This window comes from Lutra lutra, chromosome 17, assembly GCF_902655055.1.
Source record: "Lutra lutra chromosome 17, mLutLut1.2, whole genome shotgun sequence".
Classification (NCBI taxonomy): Eukaryota; Metazoa; Chordata; class Mammalia; order Carnivora; family Mustelidae; genus Lutra; species Lutra lutra.
Window position 1 is genome coordinate 22,975,273 of NC_062294.1, and position 23,328 is coordinate 22,998,600.

Genomic DNA, 23,328 nt, shown 5'->3' on the forward strand with positions numbered 1-23,328 from the left:
AACAGAGCAGATGCCTGAATATACTTTCACAGTATTTGGCACAATTTAAAAATAACTGTACATTCTAGCCTTTCCTAATTGCTTTAACAAGATTACCTCTTTTCACCCTCAAAATAAACCAGTTAGGTATTATTATAGTTGTTGCTGTTATTGTTGGTGGTTGTCCCCCAGATATGAAACTGCTAAGTGCAGTTCTTTAACTAAAATTCAGTCCCCAGGCAGCTGATGCTGGAGGAAACTCACAAACCGCTCAGGCTTCTCGTCTTTGTAGCGCTCGGTCCGAGAGAAGGGCATGCGTGGCTTTTGAGCATTCAGGGATGGCCTTCATGCAGAAGGTGAATTTGGAGAGACTCTGTGCCTTTTTTCTTGAGAAGTGTATAGGCTGAGGCTACGTGGACAGGATCAGTCTCCCCTTCCTCCCCAGCCCCACCTATACCCTCCCACATCTCACCTTCTGGAAGGTTTTGAGTGCCCTGTGTCACTCCTCCTGTAGAGGTCACACAGCTGAACCCTCTGCTCTTTCATTTGACTTTTTTTTAACCAAAGTCTCCCAGGGACAGGGACCACATCAATAGCACCTTCATGGCCTCCCTTAAAAAACAATCACAGGAACCCCAGTTCAGTGAGCGCTTTCTGTGGGTTCCTGCCGCTTTGTAAGATGGTTGATTCTGACTCACTTTCCTGCCTGGAGGAATTATTACTGCCACTTTGCAGTAGAGAAGACTAAAGTTCATAGAACTTGACTATTCCATCGCCATGACAGACATGGCAAGTGGGGGGAGCTAGAGTTCAAACCCAGGCTTCTCTGCCTCCCCAGAGGAGTCAGGAGCCTACGACAGTGCTCCCCAGCACTACCCCAGGCGCATGTTTAGGAAAGGGCAGGGTAATCGATGCCCGTGCAGTAGATGCTGGTTAAATAAATAAGTGGTTTGGCCATTCAGAAAGATACTAATACTTGGAGGTAGTTTTATTGAGAACTTTGACATTTTGTTTTAAATCTGAAGCCTGCAAAGGTCTGCTCTCAACACTGGCACGGAGAGAAGACCAGGAAATCTGGTCTTCCCTTGGTGGGCTGCAGTTCCAGGCCAAGTAGAAGACATTGTTCTTGGGCTCTTGTTTTCCCCTAGCTGGTTTCCTATGGAAAGCTTTTCTTCTCTTCAGTCTACAAAACAGCTGCTGTCTGCAATGGTTCCTCTAGGCACTCATCAGGGTGGGGCCCCTTAAGCTAAACAGTCCTCCAGTGGGAGCTGGACCCCGGCAAAAGGTGACAAGCCGGTGATTCCTCTGGCCATCTTGTTCCATCAGATACAGCCTGTGTTCATAGCAGAACGCGAGTCTGTCATTTCAGCTGGCTTCACGAAGGCCACTCACTGGCCCAGCCACTGTTAATGACTTTCTTGCTTTCCCATTCTGAGCCAGAATGGAACCAGGGACCTAGGGGTGAAAGGTTCCATACCCCATTACGAATTCCCTGAGCCAGACCGATCCCGATGGTGTCTTGAGGAATTATTTTCCCATTTAATCTAATTCGGCAAGGCTTCTCTCTGGGATCTGCAGTGAACATTATTTCTTTAAAAATAATTTTTTTTGAGAGGGAAGAAACACATTTCGCCACGCTGAAGGTAAGCAAAAAAATATATTTGACACCTCAGGTAATGGGGAATTTTTTGCCCATCCCTTTCTGAATCCCCTCAATTGAAAATTGTGTTTTTACCGTATTTCATTCCCAAAGGAGCTTTTCATAATTTAAATCTCCTGTCCAACTGTACATTTAGAATGGGAGCCCTGACACCGTCCTGATTATAGCATACATGCCGGACATTACAGAATTTCTCTCTGGGAACATTCTAATTTTATTCACTCATTATTAGCATCCTGGCAGAGAATTGCATTCTGCACCCTGAACTGGACCCGTCCCTTCTGATGCCCTGTGGCAGCTAAGACTGTAAAAATGGGAAATTTCCTTTCCCATTCTCATGTGTAAATTAAAAAAAAAAATTGCCCATTAGAGGCTAGTATCTTCATACAGCTCAGCATAGAATGAACTAGGACTAACCTTTAAATCAGCAGAGAGAGAGAGGGAAGGAGGGAGGAAGGAAGAAAGGAAGGAGCATTCAGTCTCTTCTACGTACTATGTTGCACACGCCCCAACTTGCACTACAAAAAAAATAAGCGAGGGTTGGTGAGAGACAAGAGGGAAGGAAGGTGGGAGGAAGGGAAAAAACTTCTGTTGCATAAGTAGTTTGTGATCAGCAACGTCGATACAAAATAAATACTAACATCTACATAGAGCTTAAAAAAATAAGAGGATCTATTCCTCTGACTCCTCAGATCCCCTTTCTTAAACTCAAAGAGTTTGGGAAATGTCTGCTGTGGTCCATTTAGGTGCTTTTAAAAGGCGGTGATTGTGTTCGAAGACCTGTTGCCCTGGACCTTGAGCTCTCTCTCTTGCCCTGGACCTTGAGCTCTCTCTCTCTTTGTTTCCGCAGGCAGTTTCAAGGAAAAGGAACGCCAATGGATGGTCGTCTTAGAAGAGCGGCTTAGACGATGTCTGTTTCCTGTGCTATAAACGCGTGGCGGAGCTGTAAGTAAATGGTCCACACTGCATGATGAATTGGATGGCTGCAGACCGGAGGCAAAAAAAGTAATTGTCTCATTTTCGTGGTGATTTGCTTAACTGGTGGGACCATGCCAGAACGGCTAGCGGAAATGCTCTTGGATCTCTGGACTCCACTAATAATATTATGGATCACTCTTCCCCCTTGCATTTACATGGCTCCGATGAATCAGTCTCAAGTATTAATGGGTGGATCCCCTTTGGAACTAAACAGGCTGACTGAAGAACAGCGGATTTTGAACCGCTCCAAGAGAGGCTGGGTTTGGAATCAAATGTTTGTCCTGGAAGAGTTTTCTGGACCTGAACCGATTCTCGTTGGCCGGGTAAGCTAAGCTTTTCAGATCCCACTTTCAGGATCTGTTTCTCCTCTTTAGATCCTGAACATCAGACTTGTCAGGATGGTTGGCACACTTAGCTGTAGTTCTTTAGGCCAGATGGTTAGTTACCTATCGGTTTCCTCAGGAACATGGATAATCCCAGCATAACAGTTTTAAATGTGCACAGACTGCTCTTCTGGTGAAGGCTGGTCTCCCCCACCACTTCCACCCCATTGGGTACAGGAATACCCGTGGAATGCACGTGCAAATACGCTTCTCTCTCTCATTTTGTACAAGAAGTCTGCATGCCGAACTTTTTCTCTAGCTTAAGTGTTTGGAAGAGGTATACCTTTTTGTTCAGTTTGAATTTGTACGATCTCAATTCCTAAGATGTTACTCGTTTCGTTTTGTTTTGAGGCTACGTCTCTCTAGCTGCAGGTAGCTTTTTCTCCTTTTTTGTTTCAGTTTTGTGGTGGGTTTGTTGTTTCCGTCATTAACCAAGGATGGAGAGAGGGAGATTCTTGGTGGATGGTTCACAGTGCTTTGTGCTATAATTCAGTAACATTTGCTAGAGGAAACTAGTTCATTCATTGTCAGATGGGATCAAATGTACACAGTCAGAATTTCAGACAGTGCCGTGCGTGCCTTGTGTTTGCGGGTGGATTTCCATTTGTTTTGTTGTTGTTGGCAGGTTAGACAAATGTTCCTTGTGTAGATAAGTGTTTTCCAGAATGACACCGTTGGTTATTGAAGACAATAGATGTTTTTCCCTCAGAAATGTTCATAAGCGTCACACATGGTCATCATAGGTGGAATTCCAATTATAAGCCTGCCAATGGTTGGTTTTCCTAAGTCAGATTAAGAAGTGAATCATGCCCAACAGTATTCATTTCCCAAAAGCAGTGATTAAGGAGAAAATAGAATGAGAATGAATATTCATCTTTAAGACCCAGGTTAACTCTGTGTTTTCCTGGGAACTTCTGAGTGCATTCCTGCTTCTACCTCATTGTCTGGCAAAGCAAATTGAGAGTCTCCAAAGATTATGTTTTCTCATTTCATATAGTTAGTCTACTTGGACAAAGGAAACCTGGAGGAGGAGATAGGATGAATCACTCAATATTTATGAAGCCCTTTCTATGTGTCTGACACTCTTTTAGGCACATGGGAGTGTATCAGTGAACAAATCCATGATCTCTGCCTTCAAGGAGCTCATACTCTGGCCAGTGTGGAGTCTGTATTAGGTATTGGCCACTAATATAAGAGCACTTTGTGGGCACAATCTTATTTGATTCTAACAATAGCTTTCCACCCATTTCCGTGCATATAAATGTATGTAATGTCTCTCTCTCTCTCCACACACACACACACACACACAAATAATATGTAATACATCTACACACCTTTTTTTTTTATATGTCTAAAATATAAACATCTCTGAAAGATTTTTTTTTTTTTTTGTATGCCTGTTACGAACTCAGGTAGCAGAACTGACTTGAGGCTGTTTATAGTCATGATGCATCTCATTACTGTGACTGTTGATGTACTTCTTGGGGGAAATGTTAATGTGCTTGACCACAGGGTGCTACCCAGACTCTGCTCACGGTGCTGCTTACCATACAGTTTATGTGCCTTCATATGTTTTGAAATGTGAAAATTTCTGAATTTCCAGACACGCCTGGCCCAGTGGACTTTGAATATGGGCTTCTTGACCAGCATTATGTTTTTTTTATTATTATTTTTTATAAACATATATTTTTATTCCCAGGGGTACAGGTCTGTGAATCGCCAGGTTTAAACGCTTCACAGCACTCACCATAGCACATACCCTCCCCAGTGTCCATAACCCCACCCCCCCTCCCAACCCCCCTCCCCCCATCAACCCTCAGTTTGTTTTGTGAGATTAAGAGTCACTTATGGTTTGTCAGCATTATGTTTTTTTGTTTGTTTTGTAAATACAGAAATTGGGACCTAGAAGGGTTAATAAAACAATGTCATTGAAATAGGAAAAATTCTGAGCTTGGATCAAGTTGGGGATTTCCAAGGCCATAATTTTACCCACCATAGCCTATCACATTTTAGTAACTAGCTGCCTAGTGTTTAAACCATCATTTGCACTTCAGAGTTGTTGAATACAGGGTTGCCTGGCTAGCTCAGTCAGTGGAACAAGCGACTTTTGATCTCAGGGTTTGAGTTCAAGCCCCACGTCAGATGTATAGATTACTTAAAAATAAACTCTTTAAAAAAAATAAACAATAAAATCTTTAATCTTTTTTTTTTTTGAAAAAGGAGTTACTGAATATGGAGTGCAGAGTCCATAATAAAGTCCTACTTCCTGGATGTTTAGAACTTTAGCCTGCCCTCAGGCAAGTCGTTTTTTTGCCCTAGGCAGTTCTGGATCTACAGGCACGTACATCCGTGTGTAATTGGTGAATGTTTTCTCACCTTGTGTATTAGTGATTTCTTTATGGAAGTACCAGTGTGATAGTATTTTATATAATATAAATAACCGAACATGCAATGCCCAGGAGAACTTTCCATACTTGTCTGAATAGAAAAAGTAATTAAATTGGCATTTGTTCTAGATTCGTAGGAGCCTGATGACTAACTTTAACTCCTTCTTTAAATTAAGTAATAGAGATAAAAGCAAACAGCCAGACATTCAACATCGATTGTGAGTTCGTAATATTCGAGCAATTCCTTTTCCTTTGAATCACAGAAATGTTGGTAGTGAACCCGAAGATTTTGGAATGGCCAAAATGCTCCTGAGTCTTTATGACTGTTTTTGTGAATTAGCTCTTTCTCCCTCCTTTACCCTGGCCAGTTCACAAACAGTTGTTAAATCGGAGTTAAACTTATTTCCTGAAGACATTGTCGCAAACATTTCCAATCATACGTATTTCTCCTTAAAGAACATTGCTCCCCAAATGCTGTAGCTTAGCTTTTGAGGCTCTTGGGCGGTAGCGAAGCCAAAACTACATTTCAGGTGACTGCGTCAGCTTATAAGTCAGGATGAGCGTGGGGAAGATCTGTAACAAGGTGCCCGCCGGTGCTCTCCGGTGTTGTATCTCCGTGCACACTCTTCCACATGCAGCTTGAAACCACTTCATTGCTGAGTTTCTCCCCAGGAACTGGCTCAGGAGCATTAGTTACTTAGGAACATCCTCACTCTTTAAAAGACCCTCCTGTGAGTCAGGATGATGGGGGGCCTCCACGACGCAGGCTGAGGTCACGCTCAAGGGCAGAGCCAGTTTTGGAGTGATTGGGTTTTCAGAGCTTCACACACACCCTCACCTTGTCTGTTGTGTGTTTTTACTGTATTGCTTGACAGCCGGGTGCAGAGAAAGAACAAGCCCTCAGACATGCGCTCTCCAGAAGTCTGAACCTTGGCTCTGCCACTTTCTGAGTGTTAGCCCTGGAGAAGTTACTAAAAATCTTCAAAGGCTTTCCAAATAAATAAAATATGTAAGAGTCAATAAAATCATGTCCGCATAGTCTCTGCACATAGTAATTGTAGCCATGATTATATTCTTTTTTTTTTTTTAATGATTTATTATTTTAGAGGGGAAGGGCAGAGGGAGAGAGAGCTAAGCAGACTCCGTACTGAGCACAGAGCCCCACGTAAGGCGTGATCCCAGGACCCTGGGGTCATGACCTGAGGTGGAATCAAGAGTTGGATGCTTAACTGACTGAGCCACCCAGGCACCCCCATGATTGTATTCTTAATTGTATGTGTTTGTATTTGAAATGGTGGACAGACAGTTACATCACCAGGTGAGCACAAGACATTGAGAGCCCAAAGAAGAATCCTTTCAGTTATCTCAGGTGGATTTATTTAATTAATTTATTTATTTTAAATGCTTTTTTCTTTTAAAGATTTTATTTATTTATTGTCAGAGGGAGAGAGAGCGAGAGAGAGAGAGAGCACAAGAGCAAGCACAGGCAGACAGAGTAGCAGGCAGAGGCAGAGGGAGAATCAGGCTCCCCGCCAAGCAAGGATCCCAACGTGGGACTCAATCCCAGGATGCTGGGATCATGACCTGAGCCAAAGATAGCCACTTAACCAACTGAGCCACCCAGGCGTCCCACCCAGGTGGATTTAGATAGAGGTGATATTTAGGTGTGTTTGGCAGGTTGAAGGATGACTTGTCACTTAGGCTGAGATGGGGTAGAGTGGAAACTTAGATATCTTAGTTGGGCAGAGGGTTTATGCTATGTCATGAGGATAGGGCTGGACTACTGAGAGTCCCCTAGTTAGAAGCAACACAGCTATACATTGTTGAATTAAAATGAAGTTGAAAGTCATAGTCACAGAGAAGCATTCCCTGTCCTATTCTGTCTAAAAAATACCTGTCCTCTCTCTAATATTTCATATCCTTTGTGCTTTATTTTTTCTTCTTCTTGAAGATCATTGTCTCACATATTTTACACATATTCTATCCTTTGCCTGGTTTATGATTTGGCTCCCACTACAATGCATATTCTACAAAGAAAAATGATTTTTGTCTCTTTTGTTTCCCACTATATATCCCAGAACCTAGAACACTGCCTACATGTAGGAAGTGCTCAGTAAATATTTTGCATAAATAAATGAATGAATAGTTCACCTAAATAATGGGAGAATTTGTCAAAAAGTAGTATAAACTCAGTAAGATTTTATATAAGTGGCAATTTTCAATAAAGGAGACCTTGTATTATGTTCATGTTCCCCTTTCATATCAGTATTTTCTAGACCAGCTAGGTAGTTTAAACATTGTTGCTAGTGGTTCTTGGGGCTCCTGGTTGGCTCAGTTGGTTAAGTATCTGACTCTTGGTTTTGGCTCAGATCATGATCTCATGGGTCCTGAGACTGAGTCCCATGCTGTGGGCACTGTGGGGGAGTCAGCTTTAAGATGGTCTCCCTCTGCCCCTCCCCCCACTCATGTGAGCTGTCGCTGTCAAATAAATAAACCTTTAAAAACAAATCAAAGTCTTTCTTTGAGTTAGTGATAATGGATAACTTGTTATAACAACTCTTTCTGAGCAGACTGCCTGATCCCCACTGCAGAGGCTGTGCCCCGTCCCAGTGGCGTGAGGCCAAACAGATGGTGATCCCACTGTATTCTAATCCATCTGTGCACTTAGGCTTGTGTTTATGGTAGAAGGTACATCAGAACTCTTCTCTCTGAATTTCTGAGAAACAAATATTAGCCAAAGAGACTCCACTCCTGATACTAGTTCGTTGTGGAACAAGTGGGCCAGAGCCTGTTCTGCACCTAAATACTAAGCATTCTGCATTGCTCAAGACCTCCAGCTTTGACTTCCTCTGCCAATTCCAACACAGAATAGGGTAGTACACGGGACCTTGCATCCTATATGCTTATGTGTTCTTGTCTTAGAAAAGAGATAAAGGGAAACAAACAAACCCATGATGACTTTCACAAATCTTGCAACTAAGACCCCCCCCAAAAAAAAATCATATCCTTTGGATGTAATGCACATGAGGTAAACAATTTGATGTCATCATGGGAGCTCTGTGCTGTGAGTCCCAAGGATGGTTGATTGAGTCATTCTACAAATGTGTATTTTACTGAGCACTTACTATCTCCTAAGCATTCTGGCCAGTCGATTCTCCGCTCTGAGCAAATATAAATCCATACTCTCTGACGTGGAAGTAATGAGGTACTGCAGGGAGACAGACATTAGGAAGAGAGTCCTGAAAACAAATGTCACTTTAAAACAGACATCAGTCCTGCGAAGTAAAGGAATCCGATTCTGTGGAAGCAGGTGGACGGGAAGCTGGTCTGTTCTATGGGAGGTAGAATCTCCCCTAAGGAAATAGTCTGTGAACTGAGACGCCGGAACCGGAGAAGCAGAGTGCAAGGATGAAAAGAGACAGCATTCCAGCAGAGGTGGTAGCCTGTTCGAGACTGTTGTAAGAGCTGAGGAGAGGGTCAGGGTAACTGAGACAGAGAACTAAGGTTGGAATCTTTGAAATGTGGCACAAAGATGGGCAGGATCTCTTGGAGATCTGACTTCCTTCTTTTTCACCTTTGCTATGAAACAGCTGGAAGAGAACGTCACCTGGCCTTTCTTGGGCAGTTTCCTCACTTGTGATGGGATAGTGGATTATGAAATTATATTTAAGATACTAATCCCTATGGAACAGGAAAAGAAAGCAATATAAGAAAAATGAGTGTAGCATCTATTGATTTTCTGCCCAGGTTCCTTTAGCTCTTGTTCTGTGCTCTGTGAACCTCAGTTCCTCTTATTGCTTTATTTTGGGAAAAACCAGTTTGCTCTCCAGGTGGTCAGAGATCTATCCTAAATCCTCTCTCTTACATAAACTCCTCTGCTCTCTTTCCTCCCTTTTCCCCTCCTACCTGGGCTTCTGAGCAGTGCCTTATTTGGATATAACTCTACTGCTGGTGATGCCACATCTATTTATAATTCTCTCCCTCCAAGGCACTGACTCATTTTCTCTCTTTAAATTTGACCTTCTAACCTTCCCTCTTCTCTCTAACTTGGAAATCGTTTGGGTGGTGCTTAGTATGAAGGACACGGGATGCCAAATAATTACACTGTATTACAGTTTACGGTGTCAGCGGCTGGCAAGAAAATTGCACTTGACATGCCATTATTTTTGCCCGCTGTTTGCATGTAAGGAGCACTGGGCTACGCAGCCACAGCCAAATTGTATCCTCGGCCTTGCGAGAACAATTCACTGTCGGTTCCGTGAAGCCTCTGCCTACTCAGACAGAGCCTGTGCACCAAGAATTTGGCAGGAATGCAAGTCAGCATCGCGCGTCTCAATCTGGTGAAACAATGAGAGTTGTCTGCGTCTTGCCCAGTGTCCCGACTTAGAAATAACAGGCGTCGCAGAGCTTTGGGAAGTCTTTTGGCACCGATATAAATAAGTGAAATATTCGTCATGTAGATCAGCAGAAACACTAAATGCACACACATGCACACAAATGCGTGCACAAACACACATGGACCTATTGGCTGAGTTAGTGCATGACTAAAATCCCAAATCATCTCCTTATCCTTTCTCTGTGTAGCTCTAGATGTTCACCCTGTTTGCTTCATTCCATATCTGGAGACTGGGTGAGGGGATGGATAATTTGTGCTTCTCTTTGCAGATACCCCAAGAAGTATATTCACTCAGACTTCTTCAAAGAAAAGTCTCGAATATAATCTTCAATCTTAGGGTCATCTCATTGGGGCAGGTATATTTTTCCCACTTGAAGCAAAAGGTTGTAGTCATAAGTTGATGGGTGAAAAGCCAGATTATGTAATCCTATTTTATAAATAAATGACAACAAGGTAATCAGTATATATATATATAAAAAAAAAAAAAAACAGAGAAAAAGTAAAAAGCAAACATCCTTGATTTCTACCACAAATATGAAGCTAAACCTCATAGGGAAGAATTGGGAAACATTAATGGCTACAGAACCAAGAAGGCTTTCCTAGGATACTCACAGAGCAGAATACTCTGAATCACTAAAAATTATAAAGATTTATAACATGGGGGGGCACCTGGGTGGCTCAGTGGGTTAACGCCTCTGTCAAATAAATAAATAAAATCTTTAAAAAAATTTATAACATGGGGACATGATTATAGCTGAATAAATACCAGAAATCATATATAAAATATGTATAGACTATAGTTAAAAAATGCATGTGTGATATGAACATAGTACCTGGCATATATCTATTAAGACATGCATGTGCACATGAAAAAATACGCACCTGAAAAAGTCATTTACAAAAATAATGAACCACTGTGTACTGGTCACTCTGATCATTCATATTTAGAAATGTTCACTACTTTGCTGTTTGTTTTAAGTTACTCCCCTTTCACCCCTGATAACAGCAGTACTTTTGATTTTAAAAATTAATGTAGGGGCACCTGGGTGGCTCAGTGGGTTAAGGCCTCTGCCTTCGGTTTGGGTCATGGTCCCAGGGTCCTGGGATCGAGCCCCACATCGGGCTCTCTGCTGTGCGGGGGGCCTGTTTCCTCCTCTCTCTCTCTCTGCCTGCCTCTCTGCCTACTTGTGATCTCTGTCTGTCAAATAAATAAATTAAAAAAAAAATCTTTAAAAATTAATGTAGGGGCACCTGGGTGGCTCAGTAGGTTAAAGCCTCTGCCTTCGGTTTGGGTCGTGATCTCAGGGTCCTGGGATGGAGCCCCACATCGGGCTCTCTGCTCAGCAGGGAGCCTGCTTTCCCCTCTCTCTCTGCCTGCTTCTCTGCCTACTCTTCCCCTCTCTCTCTGGCTCTCTGTGATCTCTGTCTGTCAAATAAATAAATAAAATCTTTAAAAAAATTAATGTAGGAAGAATCCTAATCATATTTATAAGCAATACCCATTGTTTCTGACCAAAAAAATTCCCAAATTGAAAAAAAAATCCATAATACTAAATGATTGGTATGTAACCCACATAAAAAATCAAATAAGTTAATTTATGATACTGATTCATATTAATAATACCAGATATTAATAAGGTGGAATCTGTAAGGAAATATACCAGTATATTCAAAGTTTTTCCCCTAGTTTATGTGACTGGATTATCGGTTTCTTTTCTTTATAATTTTACCCATTTTATTTTCTAAGATGTGCTATTACTACATTATAAAACATTACAAAATAAAATGAGAGAAAGATAAATGGCAGTGTTCTATCATTCAATTTTTCTTAAAATCAGTGCTATCTATTCATAACATATTCTCGGAGACCGTTATTTAGTTTGAACCTCATTTGGTAAATGTAATCGTATTTAAATACTTGGAAGGACAATATCATCAATTAATAAATTAAAGAGCTAGAAATATTTAATCATTTTTACAACGCTAAGAAGAGAGAAAGCACACAGCCATAGCCTTGCTGTATTCCTAAATGTACTTAAATGACTTTTGTTACCATGGGACAGACCAAATACTAACCAGAAATCAAGGGTTTATATTTGAACTTGAAATGGGAAACTATGTTTGTAATGTTCAAGTATTATAGTCAGCCTGCATGGTGCTTGTAACTTTTCAATAAATAAGAATAACCTAGAAAAGATACTTCTGGAATCCTTTTATTTAAAACCGATAAAAGCATTACAGCATTTACAGGGCGATGTGTGTTTTCTAGGCAGTAGTTTCTTTAATATTTTAGCATTTTCCTTCCATACATATCATTAACCTTAAAAATAAAACTACCAGTTATTTCACCAGCAAAAGATGGGTTTATTTGGGAATAAAAGGGAATTGCAATCTGGGATAAGCAAACTGCGGCCACACCATAGTGAGTCCGGAGAATAAAGGACAGGCAGCTCTTTTATAGAGGAGAGGGGAAAGCTAGAAAGGCCCTTAGAAACAAAAAAGTCCATTGGAGTACACCGGGAGTTAAAGGTATGGTGACTTTTCATTGGCTGCGTTGTGGCACTCCCTCACTGGCTGGGCTCTTGCTGGGACAGGAAGCAATAAGACTTTCCTTCTTCTGGGATAGTAAGGTAGTGTCCAGGTTCAAGGCCCATCTCTTCCTGTTGATCTGCTGTTCACCATGAGTCATAGGGAGTAAGAGCTCTCCCTGCTGAGACTCCTGATTCCATTTTAGTGCACTTCCCTTTTATTAATTTTCGCAAAATCATTTCCATTATAGCTAACTTTAACTCACCCCCTATAGTCTCTCTCTCTCTCTCCCCTTCTCTTTCTCTCTTTTTCTCTCCCCCCTTCCTCCTTTGCTCATGTATATTCCAGTCCCTAACTAAGTCTTTGGGTATTTTGAAATATAGTAAAGACAGTCTTGTCCATATTCAAATATTGGAATATTTAGTTAAGATGTGGGCATGTTTTCTCATTAGCTACGACTTACTCACCTAACATTTCAATACATTGAGGAGTCCCCTTAGATCTTACATCTGGGAAGAGAAGTAAAATTCATGACATTCTTATGGCCAAAAGTGAGGATCTGTAGACCAGCAACAGCACCTAGGGGCTAGTTAAAAATGCGGAATTCCATTCACCTCCTGTATACCTTATTTACTGAATCAGAATCTGCATTTTAACAGTTTCCCCAGGTAATTCCTGTGCATGTTAAACATTCAAATCACACACACACACACACACACACACACATACACACTCACACATTCAGTCAATTGTCAGTCGGTCCCAGGATAGCTTGAATCATGCTTTTTGTTCTCTGTATCCAGCCTGAGTAAATTTGGAATACCACTTAATTAAAGAAATGGGTCATGGACTGCTGTTTGGAAGAGCTCTAGGCAAGGTATTGGGAGGGGGGCCACAGCTTCTTTCATTTGAACCCCATGTGGTAGGGGCCCGATGCTATAGGCTGTGACACCCGTTTGCAGCTGGAATTCCCCATAGCTCAGGTGATGGCAGAGGCAAAAGTCTGCACCCCTCACACTGGGTTAGTGACAGGAACCGTCCCCCTGCTCAGACCCATGGAATCCTTTTCTTCTGCATGTATTTGCCACAGTGCGGCAGATGTGCTCTGAAATCTGCAAAGTATCAAATGTCACTGGGCTTCCATGGGAGACAATGGCAGAATCCAAATGAGCCTGATCAGAAGGGCTGAGGGATATTGGGAAACAGCAGGGAATCAAACCCTAGATGCATATTTCTATTTCTCTCTAATCCTAAAACAGCCCAGCTGTGTTGCATGGATCTCTTTTTGGTATGAATCTATGAGATTGATGACACGGTGTGGGGACACCAAAGTGGGGGAAAAGAGGAGGTTTTTAAGTAACCAAAATACACGGGTCCTATCTATTGAGTGTTTACTACATGGTAGACGCCTTAGAAAGTTTGCTTGTCCGGGCATCGCAGTACCCCCGAGGAAGGCATCATTATCCCCATTGCCAGATGGGGAGAGCTCAAGGGATGAGTTATTTCTGTTAGCAGTTATAGGTTAGACACACAGTGAGTACGTGATGCAGCCAGAAGTTAAGCCTGGACATGGTGACCCCAGAGCTTGTTCCTGTAACCATGGCAACACCTGGTCTCTTTTGAACCCCATGTGGGAGGTGCTCAGTGGGTTCAGCTGCCACCCCAATTTGCAGATGAGAAAAGTGAGTCTCACTGAAGAAAATCAAGTTGTGGTCTCATGACTAGAATGTACAGTTTAGTAGGATTTGAATATATGTTTAGAGATGTCTAACTGATGGCAATTTCACTGTACTTATTCATCAGCATGCATCTCTCTATGTTCTGCTCATGGCAGAGAGAGGCAGTATAAAGCCCCTGAGAAAAGAAAAATATCCTTGAGGCTTATGCATGTGGTGGCTCTGTTATATTTCCTTTATAGAGACGCGAAATTGCCAGTTTGGGGCTGGGCAGGGTTGGTGCCCCCTACAAAGTGATTTGTGGGTTAGTCTCCTAATACAGGGGAGTGCAATATCTGTCTTCTTTGCATTCTCATTTTTATATATACATTTAAAATAATTAGGATAATGAAGGAAGAGAATAATAATGGAGAGAGAGTAGCAGGAGAATATTTGTACTGACTACTTTAGGCCTCTTGCTCCGTGATGTAAATGTATTTACAGATGTTATTCTCACCATTTTGCAGATGAGAAGATTGAGACATTTGCATTGAATTAAATTTCCATTGGTTAGGTGACGGTGGTTCAATGACTCTAGCTTTTTTTTTTTTCCTGACTTAGGCAGAATTCTGCCTGATTTGAGCTGTAGCATTCCATTAGAGAGCCCACTGGAAACTTTGACCGTGACTGGGCAATTTTGTGGACTCTTCTTAAAGTGAGAATCACCAGACAGTGGAAGGAAGAATGGAATGGTTGAGTGGAATAAAAAATAAAATCGTGTACCGTAGACAAGAACTAAAAGAAGACAAAAAGCTTATACCCTCTAGCTGCTTGAACTAATTGTGTTAATGCTCAATAATTTATTAACAGTTCCCTGTACACTTGGAAACTGAGCTGATGGACAATATTACAAAGGCTCCAGAGGTGGGATCTATAATTTACTTTTCTCTCCACAGTGACTTCCCCGATTCCTCTTGCAACTGCAAGGGGTCTTTCTCCAAATAGATATGGGCTTCTCTGTTTCCTCTTTACCTTCCAGCGTCTTACTATGGGGACCTTCCTCTAGACAGTACCGGTCATGTCCTTTTGCTACCCGTGCACTTTGGCCACTGAGAATAATTCCCTTGTGCCTTTAGCAGATTCTCTGAGGAGAAGTAATTTGGTGAGAAAGCAAACACGGCTATTAAAAATGACCAAATCCTGTAACTCCTTGAAGCAAGTCAGACTCCCTAGCCACTCAAGGGCTTTATTTAGAATGTGGCAAGGTTATTTATAGTGGAGTTTTCTTTGCTTTTATTTATTTATTTTTTTATGTGCTTCTGGGAATCTGAAAGTATAAATGAATTTCTCGTTGCAGTTTGCTTTCTGTCATACTTGTGCGCATGTGTGTGCTCAACGTGTGTGTGTGTGTGTGTGTGTGTGTGTGTGTGAGACCTATTATGTTTCTCTTAGAGCAGTGTTGCTTTGCCAGAGCTCATCCTCTGATTGTGTCCCTGCCTTTGCAGGAATATTTATAATCAGCCTTGTGCGGTGTTTTCAGAAATCATTAGACATTTGGAATGGCTAGTTCTGTTGATCACAGCCACTATTTCTCTCCTCTTCTCTGCTTTTCCTGTCATTAAACTCATATGTAAAGTTCTTAGTTTTTTTTTTTTGTTGTTGTTTTTTGGTTTTTGTTTTTAAATAGCTGAAACCAAATTCTACATCCCAACTAGACTATGGGGAATGCATTTCAATGTTTATGGCTTTTTCTCCATCGCACAAGTTGAATGAAGTTGAAGTTGAAGTTGAAGCCAGAAAAAACAAACGTAAGGCCGGAGGAGCGCCCCCCTCCCACGGACGCAGAAATACACACAAACAGAATGAGATGATCTGATGGGGTCAGAGAGATGCAAATGTAGAGCCACACAGCAAACAGGGCATCAGACCAGAATTCTGAATTACAGAGAAAGTCACATTACAAATGTTCCAACACAAGAAAAGAGCCTAGACACAGAAAACAGAAACCGAGGGATTTTCACAGGAGCTAAGAATTTAAAACCACACAGAATCGGAAACAATGAGAGAAAAAATAAAATAGAGGGAAGAGGAAGAGGAAGAGAATCAGGCAAGAAGGTTAGTGGAGAGAGAGAGAGGGAAGGGAGAGAGAGATGGAAAAAGAGAGAGAGTGAGAAAGAGAAAAGGATTTTGGGTCCACTGAGTTATTTTCTACTAGGAAGAGACTAATTTCTTTCAGTCCCTGGACAGATGGGCTTATGCATACTTTTATGACACTTCTGATCACACAGGTCTGCTTTTTCTTTCTTTCTTTTTTTTTTTTTTTTTTTGACAAGGAGTGTGTTTTCTTTCTGACACATGGCATTCGCTGAGTAACCATGGCTGGCAGGACCGGGGATGAAGTCAGACCAATTTGAGTGAACCAGCAAACACGATGATCTTCTTTCTAACCTCTCCCAGAAATATAATTTTGGCTTTTAAATTTATACACTTTCTAGCAATTGGTGCTGGAAACTGAATGGTGTCCATTTTACCTCAAATCAGATACAATAAATAATGTCTTTAAATGAAATCATCACATAGTTTATTCTGATAATTTGTTCTTTTTTTTTTTTCTTAAAGATTTTTTATTTATTTATTTGACAGACAGAGACCACAGGTAGGCAGAGAGGCAGGCAGAGAGAGAGGGGGGAAGCAGGCTCCCTGCTGAGCAGAGAGTCTGATACGGGGCGACCCCGGGACCATGACCCGAGCCGAAGGCAGAGGCCCCAAACCCACTGAGCCACCCAGGCGCCCCTCTGATAGTTTGTTCTGATATGCACTAGTTTACAAGAGAAATGGGAGAGTGGGAAAAGAATTACAGGTAAATCCTTGGACCATTTACATCTTCTGTAACTCTCTAAAATTATGGAGTGGGCTTCTGAAACATTGGAAGAAAAGAATATTTTATTAGAATTTTTTTTTTTTTGGAGATTTATTTATTTACTTATATAGAGAGAGTGCACGAGAGAGTCTGCGCTTGTATAAGAGCATGACTAGGGGCAGGGCAACGGGAGAGGGAAGGGAAGGATGTTAAGCAGTTTCCCCGCTGAGCCCACCATGGGTCTCGATTCCAGGACCCCGAGATCATGTCCTGAGCTGAAACCAAGAAGAGGATGCTTAACTGAGTGAGCACCCCTAGAATTTCTATTTCTAGTATAGAAATGATTTAACTTATGTATTTAACTTTATTTTATTTATTATTTTTTTTAAAGATTTTATTTATTTATATGACAGACAGAGATCACAAGTAGGCAGAGAGGCAGGCAGAGAGAGAGGGAGGGAAGCAGGCTCCCTGCTGAGCAGAGAGCCCGATGTGGGACTCGATCCCAGGACCCTGCGATCATGACCTGAGCCGAAGGCAGCAGCTTAACCCACTGAGCCACTCAGGCGCCCTGTATTTAACTTTAAATAATCTAAAATGTCCATGCAAGAAGTTAAGACTGTTTTCTCTCTCTGCTCCTTGACAAATACCTTTGAATAATTATATTCTTCACGGCTTAAGAAAAAGTAGGCAAAGTGAAAGTTGAAGGATGTGTGTTCCCTAGGACCAAGGAAAATAACACCTGGTACATACCTCATCCCTTCCAGGATATACAAAATCATACTTAGCCTTCACTGAGTCCTGTGAGATGGAGCTGTTAACACCCATGCCTCTGCCTCCCACCCCACCCCCACCCCTTAACAGACAAAGAAATTCAAGTTCAGAGAGATTTAGTCACTGTCCCAGAATGGCCAGTACAGTGGGGAAAACGGGTACTGGAATGCAGAACTAGCTGATTTCAAAACCTGGGCTGCTCTCTGCCTACACTGTACCACTCCCACCCTCCCTTTATTTGGTTCTTCCTTATGTTTCTTTGCACGTGGATGTGCTCTTACGGAATATGGAAAAGTTCTTATTTTTACACAGCACAGTTTGCTCTTGCAAATATTTCTTTTGATCATTCCAATAACCCAGGGGCCCAAGGAGGGGTGGCTGAGACAGCATAAGACCCACAGGAGAAACCAGGGCTTCTGACACTTTGCTCAGTATTTAATGCCACACTGCCTGCTCAGAGTCCTCTGTGAATCACTGAGCGTTGGAGAACGTGGTTGTTTTTGTATGGTAACTCTTCTCCACTAGAAAGTGTGCTAAGATTCCATGCCACTGCCCTGAGGTAGGAGAAGGTCTGGATGGGATTATTTTATTTATTTATTTAGTTAGTTAGTTATTTAGTTAGTTAGTTAGTTGGTTAGTTAGTATTCCAGCCGATCCTGTGGTTTATGTGGTCTCTTAAATCCAAGGACGGCACTCTTTCCCTCTTGGTGCTGGCAAATGGAAGACTGAGAACTTGCATGAATAAGAGTCATCATCCCAGGAGATATTAGAGAAGGAGGCTCTCAAAAACCTTCAGCGCCTTGTGATTTTCTAGATTCACATCTTTTCTGGATAATGCATAGTCCAGGCCAGGAGACCAAGAACGTTGGATTCTTTTGTTAATGTTTGAGGAAGTCCTTTGCAGTTGAGTTTTTCTCTAGGAATATTCACCAGGCTTGGATTTGGGTGGGAAAAAGTAGGGCAGTTCTGTGTCACTTGGCATTGCAAGCCCTGGGATACAGTTTGATCCCGTGACCTGGCAAAAAAGCTTTGCTGTATTTACAAAGGAAATCAGCTTGCCTGGGAACTGCTGGCTGAGATGTGACAAGAAAGTGAAAGTCTGTATCTGAAGGCTTGGATCTCTGGAGAGAACTTTTGAGGTAGCTGAAGAAAGCACGCCTACCTTGGAGTTGGAGACATCGAAAGAGTCCTTGCAAATGCAAAGTCCTCCTGTCTGTTCCTCTGTAAGTGCCACAAGGTTCTGGCCTTTTCTTTGAGATTTCATAAAAGTGTCAGCACAAGAAAAACTTCTCTAGAGCATGAAGGAAGGGGTTAAGTCTTTGTTCATTCTCCCTCCAAAACTAAGCCTCAATGTGCCAAATGCAGATTTTTCGATTGGAACCTTCTTCCTCTTAAAGAACGAGTGTTTTCTCTTTTACAATTTACTTTTCAAGGTATATCGTTTCACCCAAGGCCTATTTTCTTTATGAGCTATAGCCTTGGCTTTACTCACACGAACGCAGAAACACACATTTAACACAAAATCAGGAAACGATGTTTACCACCAATTTCTGAAACCTCGAGCAGGTTTTCAGCACAACTTCTATCTTTTTTGTTATAACCACAGTGGTTAGCCTGTTTTTCTCCCGTATTTATTCCTGAGATAAAGAGCTTTTTATGGAACACTATACCTTGCAGTACCTTTGTGGAGCTCTGCTAGTCCAAAGTTGAGGCTTGTTTGTTTCCAAAGGAGAAGTAAGCTAGCCTGGAGTATTGTGGTTGGGAGCTCCGGCTCTGAAGTCAGACAAAGTTGAGTCTCAAATCCTATTATAGCAGGCACAGTCTCATTTAATTCTGTTAAGCCTCCGTTTCCTCATCTAACAAATTAGCTTATAGGATTATTATTATTTTTTTTTCCTCTAGGGATTCCCTAAGCAATGGGTGTGATATTTTGTTCACTTAGTGGGGACTAAATATGATGGCAGTTGTGACTGTCCTAAGCATTTCACACCTTGGAATATTTTGTGTCATTAAAGCTCTAATTGCCATTGCCTAGAACTTTTTTAAGTACTGTCATTCTGCGCCCATATGTTACTCCACTGTAAAGTGACATGCGGGACTGCAGTCCTCTCTAGAACCCTCTGAAATCCAGTGTTTTATTTTTCTAAGTCTGAGTCACCTACACTGATGAAACACTGAACTTGAGGCAGGAAGAAATCTCGCAGAATAGAAGGAAGAGTGGTTCTTTTTTTTTTTTTTTAAGATTTTATTTATTTATTTGACAGATCACAAGTAGAGAGGCAGGCAGAGAGAAAGGGAGAGGCAAGCTCCCCACCGAGCAGAGAGCCCGATGTGGGGCTCGATCCCAGCCCCCTGGGATCATGATCTGAGCCGAAGGCAGAGGTCTTAACCCACTGAGCCACCCAGGCGCCCCAGAAGAGTGGTTCTTTAACAAGAACGGTTTGTCTTCCGAAGTCCTAGGTGAAAGGATGTGCGTAAATGTTACTTGCTATTCACTACACAGGAAGAAGAAAATTCAGAATGAAATAATGGATACCCACGTTCCATATTGATAGGCAAACAAATGTAGTTCTTCCAAATGTCACAGTACCAACAAAGTGATTACTTTGAAGATCGCGTGAGGGAACAGGTTAAAGATGTTCCCCAACTTGCGACTGTCAACACTCAGGAACCCATGTAAATGGAGAGTGATGTTTGATACGAGAGTGTTGAGTTTGGCCAATGTGGCAGACCACCCTGAATTGAGCACGGGTAGGAGGGACCATCTTCCTCTGAGCTGTGTAGGAATAAAAATCATTCTATGCAAAAATACTGCCAAGCATTACAGAATGTTGGCATACAAGTATAGAATCATCACCATCATAATAGTATGAATGGCAATGAGATATTACGTCTATTACACCTGGATAGAAGGCCACATGAAGAGAAGTCTATTAAAACATAGGTGATAAAAACTATTACGTTGCAGTAACTTATGCTGTTCAGTGGCTGTATTCTTCTATGGAAAGTTTTTAAAAGCCTTATTTTCGAACTCTTCAAAAGGTTACAAAAAAATCTATACTATTAAATACCTGGGATTTATTGAAATAGAAGCTAGTCTACAATAGCACATTTTATAAATATTGAAGGGAAGGAACCTTTAGATTCATAATTATATAAGCATTTTCTACCTTCCCACACTTCCATGCTACCAAAACCCCTTACCTACTCAAATTATTAACTTTCCCAGTAGTAATTATTATGCTGATATGTCTGATAAAGACATTTTTAGGGCAGTTAAATCAATGATCTAAGTGGTATTATAAATTCACCTAAGATTTGTACTGAGTGTTGTTTTTATGAAAACGAGATGTTTTATAAGAAGAAAGCCCTCTTTAGACTAAGAGTGTATCACATGTATTGCAATTTCCATTCTGTAGTTCTCTATCAAGGAAAATAGGAGATGTGACTGCTGTTAATAAAACTAATGACTCACATTTGAACACTTTCATGCTAGCACTAGAAAGAATACTATTTGATGCTCACACAATCCTCATAAGGTATACACTGCAATATATTTCAATTTGTCGGCATAAACAGACTTAATGAGGTTGTATAATTTGCCTGCAGTCAGCCAGCTGAAAGTAGCTGAATCAGTTTTCAAACATGAATGTATTTGCCATCACATTTTGCCCCTGAATGCTTGATACATAGTATCTTATAAAAAAGTGAAAGTTGTTAACGTAGTCACATTATGTCATTTCATCGAACACGCACACAAACACACACAGAATTTAGAAACTAAGACATTCCACAGGTTTATTTACTTTTTACTTTCAAAATCAATACAGTTGATTAATGTGTGATTCTGCAGTGCTGACAAGTTATTGGGTAAAAGTAGATTAAAATATTTATTCAGCAGCATTTATTGGGGTCATACTATGTGCCAGGGCCTTTGCTGAAATGATTAAGACACAGGCAAGGACTCTGGATGACAGAAACATTCACTTTGAGGAAACAAGATAGAAATATTCACCAGGGGGGCTATTTGCTCTTTAAAACAACTTTCCCTATTTTTCCTGTAAGATCCACGCCTTTTCTTGCCGACCACATTGCTACCCGTTCACCTAAATTAGCCAGATTTCACGTCACCTCTGGGAAAAGAATTAGCAATCAAACCAGCTTGAAATAGGAAGAATTTCTGTCTTCTTGACTCTTAACAGAGCACATAGCTTGAAGCTAGTGCAACTTGCTAGTCAGGAAGAGAGAGGGTAACTATGTAAATCATTATCTCTGACAAGTTAAGCCTCCAGTCAGAAGCAGAACGTACAGTTTGTATCTTTTCCTCAGGCTATTTGTCTCCACAGGGTAGCTTTTTGAAAAGAAGTACTTAGGGCAGGTTGAGATCCACAAACATCCACATAAACATACACACACACACTGTATTACTCTCATGTCACCTCAGATTAACTGAATTCCAAGGTTTAGATTACTCTCAGGACTCTTGATACCCACCTCTCTATCGTAACCCAGAAATCCCAAGTCAATAAGATGATTTGAAAATTCCATTAGGAATGAGTTGGAAATTATTGGACTCATTCTGTATATAGGTGGTCAGATCTTCTGTCCCAGCCTAATTTCTGTTTCATTTGACTGGATTTTGTACATTTCAATACTAGATCTGTTATTATCCTGCATGTAAAATTTCTTTTTCTCTGTTGCCTATGTAAACGAGTACAGAATCTCTCCCTAGCTCACTGAATACACAGTTACTGTTATATGACCTTGGGGGAGTCATTTAACCTTCCAACTTTGTTGAAAATGTTAAATGCGTTCATAGGAAATTGGTAACATTTAGAATAGTGCATATTGCTGCTAATTGTTAACTATAATAATGATAGTAAAACAAATTATTCATATCTACCAACAAATAACTATTACTTCAGTTACTACTAAAATTGCTATGATTGCTAATAAAAATAACTCAGAATTTGTATCTCCAGATATTACATAAGAAAAAAAAATATATTAACTTTGCTCAGCAACCATGTGATGAACTGAGCTCAGAGAAATGAGAAGATTTCAGCCAACTAATTCAACTAAAATGTGAGCCAAAGGCTATATCTTTTTTCTGTACCATGATGACTGCCACAACCTCATTCGATTTTGGGTTTTGGCAGATTAATTTGATCAACTTGATTAATTGAAATATCTGTGTATCATTTTTGGTAGAACATAAAAAAATACCCAACACTAGTAAATGCAAACAAATGCATATTCTGTTTCCTTCTAGCTCTCTCTCATAACATTTTGAAAATTGATCTACTCTAAAGATGTGAAGCATGAACTGTCTTAAGCCATGTGTATCCAAGATAAGGAGGGGATTCATTATGACCTTGTTGTTATTATTACTATTTTTGGAAAACATATTTAACTCATGTCCTCACAGTATGCCAACAATCACAATATGAACATCAGAAATACATGCAAAGCTTTATGAATGTACATTAGCTTTGTCCAGCGTCCTGTTAAAAAACAAAATTCAGCTGAGTAAATTTTAAAGATCATGAATTGGGCAGTATCCCATCTTGCAGATAGAAAGGAGATCCAAGGAAGTATACAAAATGAAAGACTTTTATTGACAGAAGAGAGTGGGACAAGGAAGTTACGTCAGTAAAATATAGATTGGTGCTATCAATGCTACTTTCTGTTAGGGGATGGCAGGGGCCTCTAGGACAGATCATTTCA

The 23,328-nt window shown here is 41.0% G+C and overlaps 1 protein-coding gene across 1 annotated transcript in view; it reads left to right on the forward strand.

Annotated features, from left to right (window-relative positions):
* The window catches only part of CDH8 (cadherin 8), a 382,041-nt gene that overhangs the window by 13,058 nt on the left and 345,655 nt on the right, over positions 1-23,328 (forward strand). The window contains 1 exon segment of the mRNA XM_047712240.1: positions 2,490-2,940. Coding sequence (XP_047568196.1) covers positions 2,689-2,940 — 252 coding nt within the window. The 5' untranslated portion in view covers positions 2,490-2,688.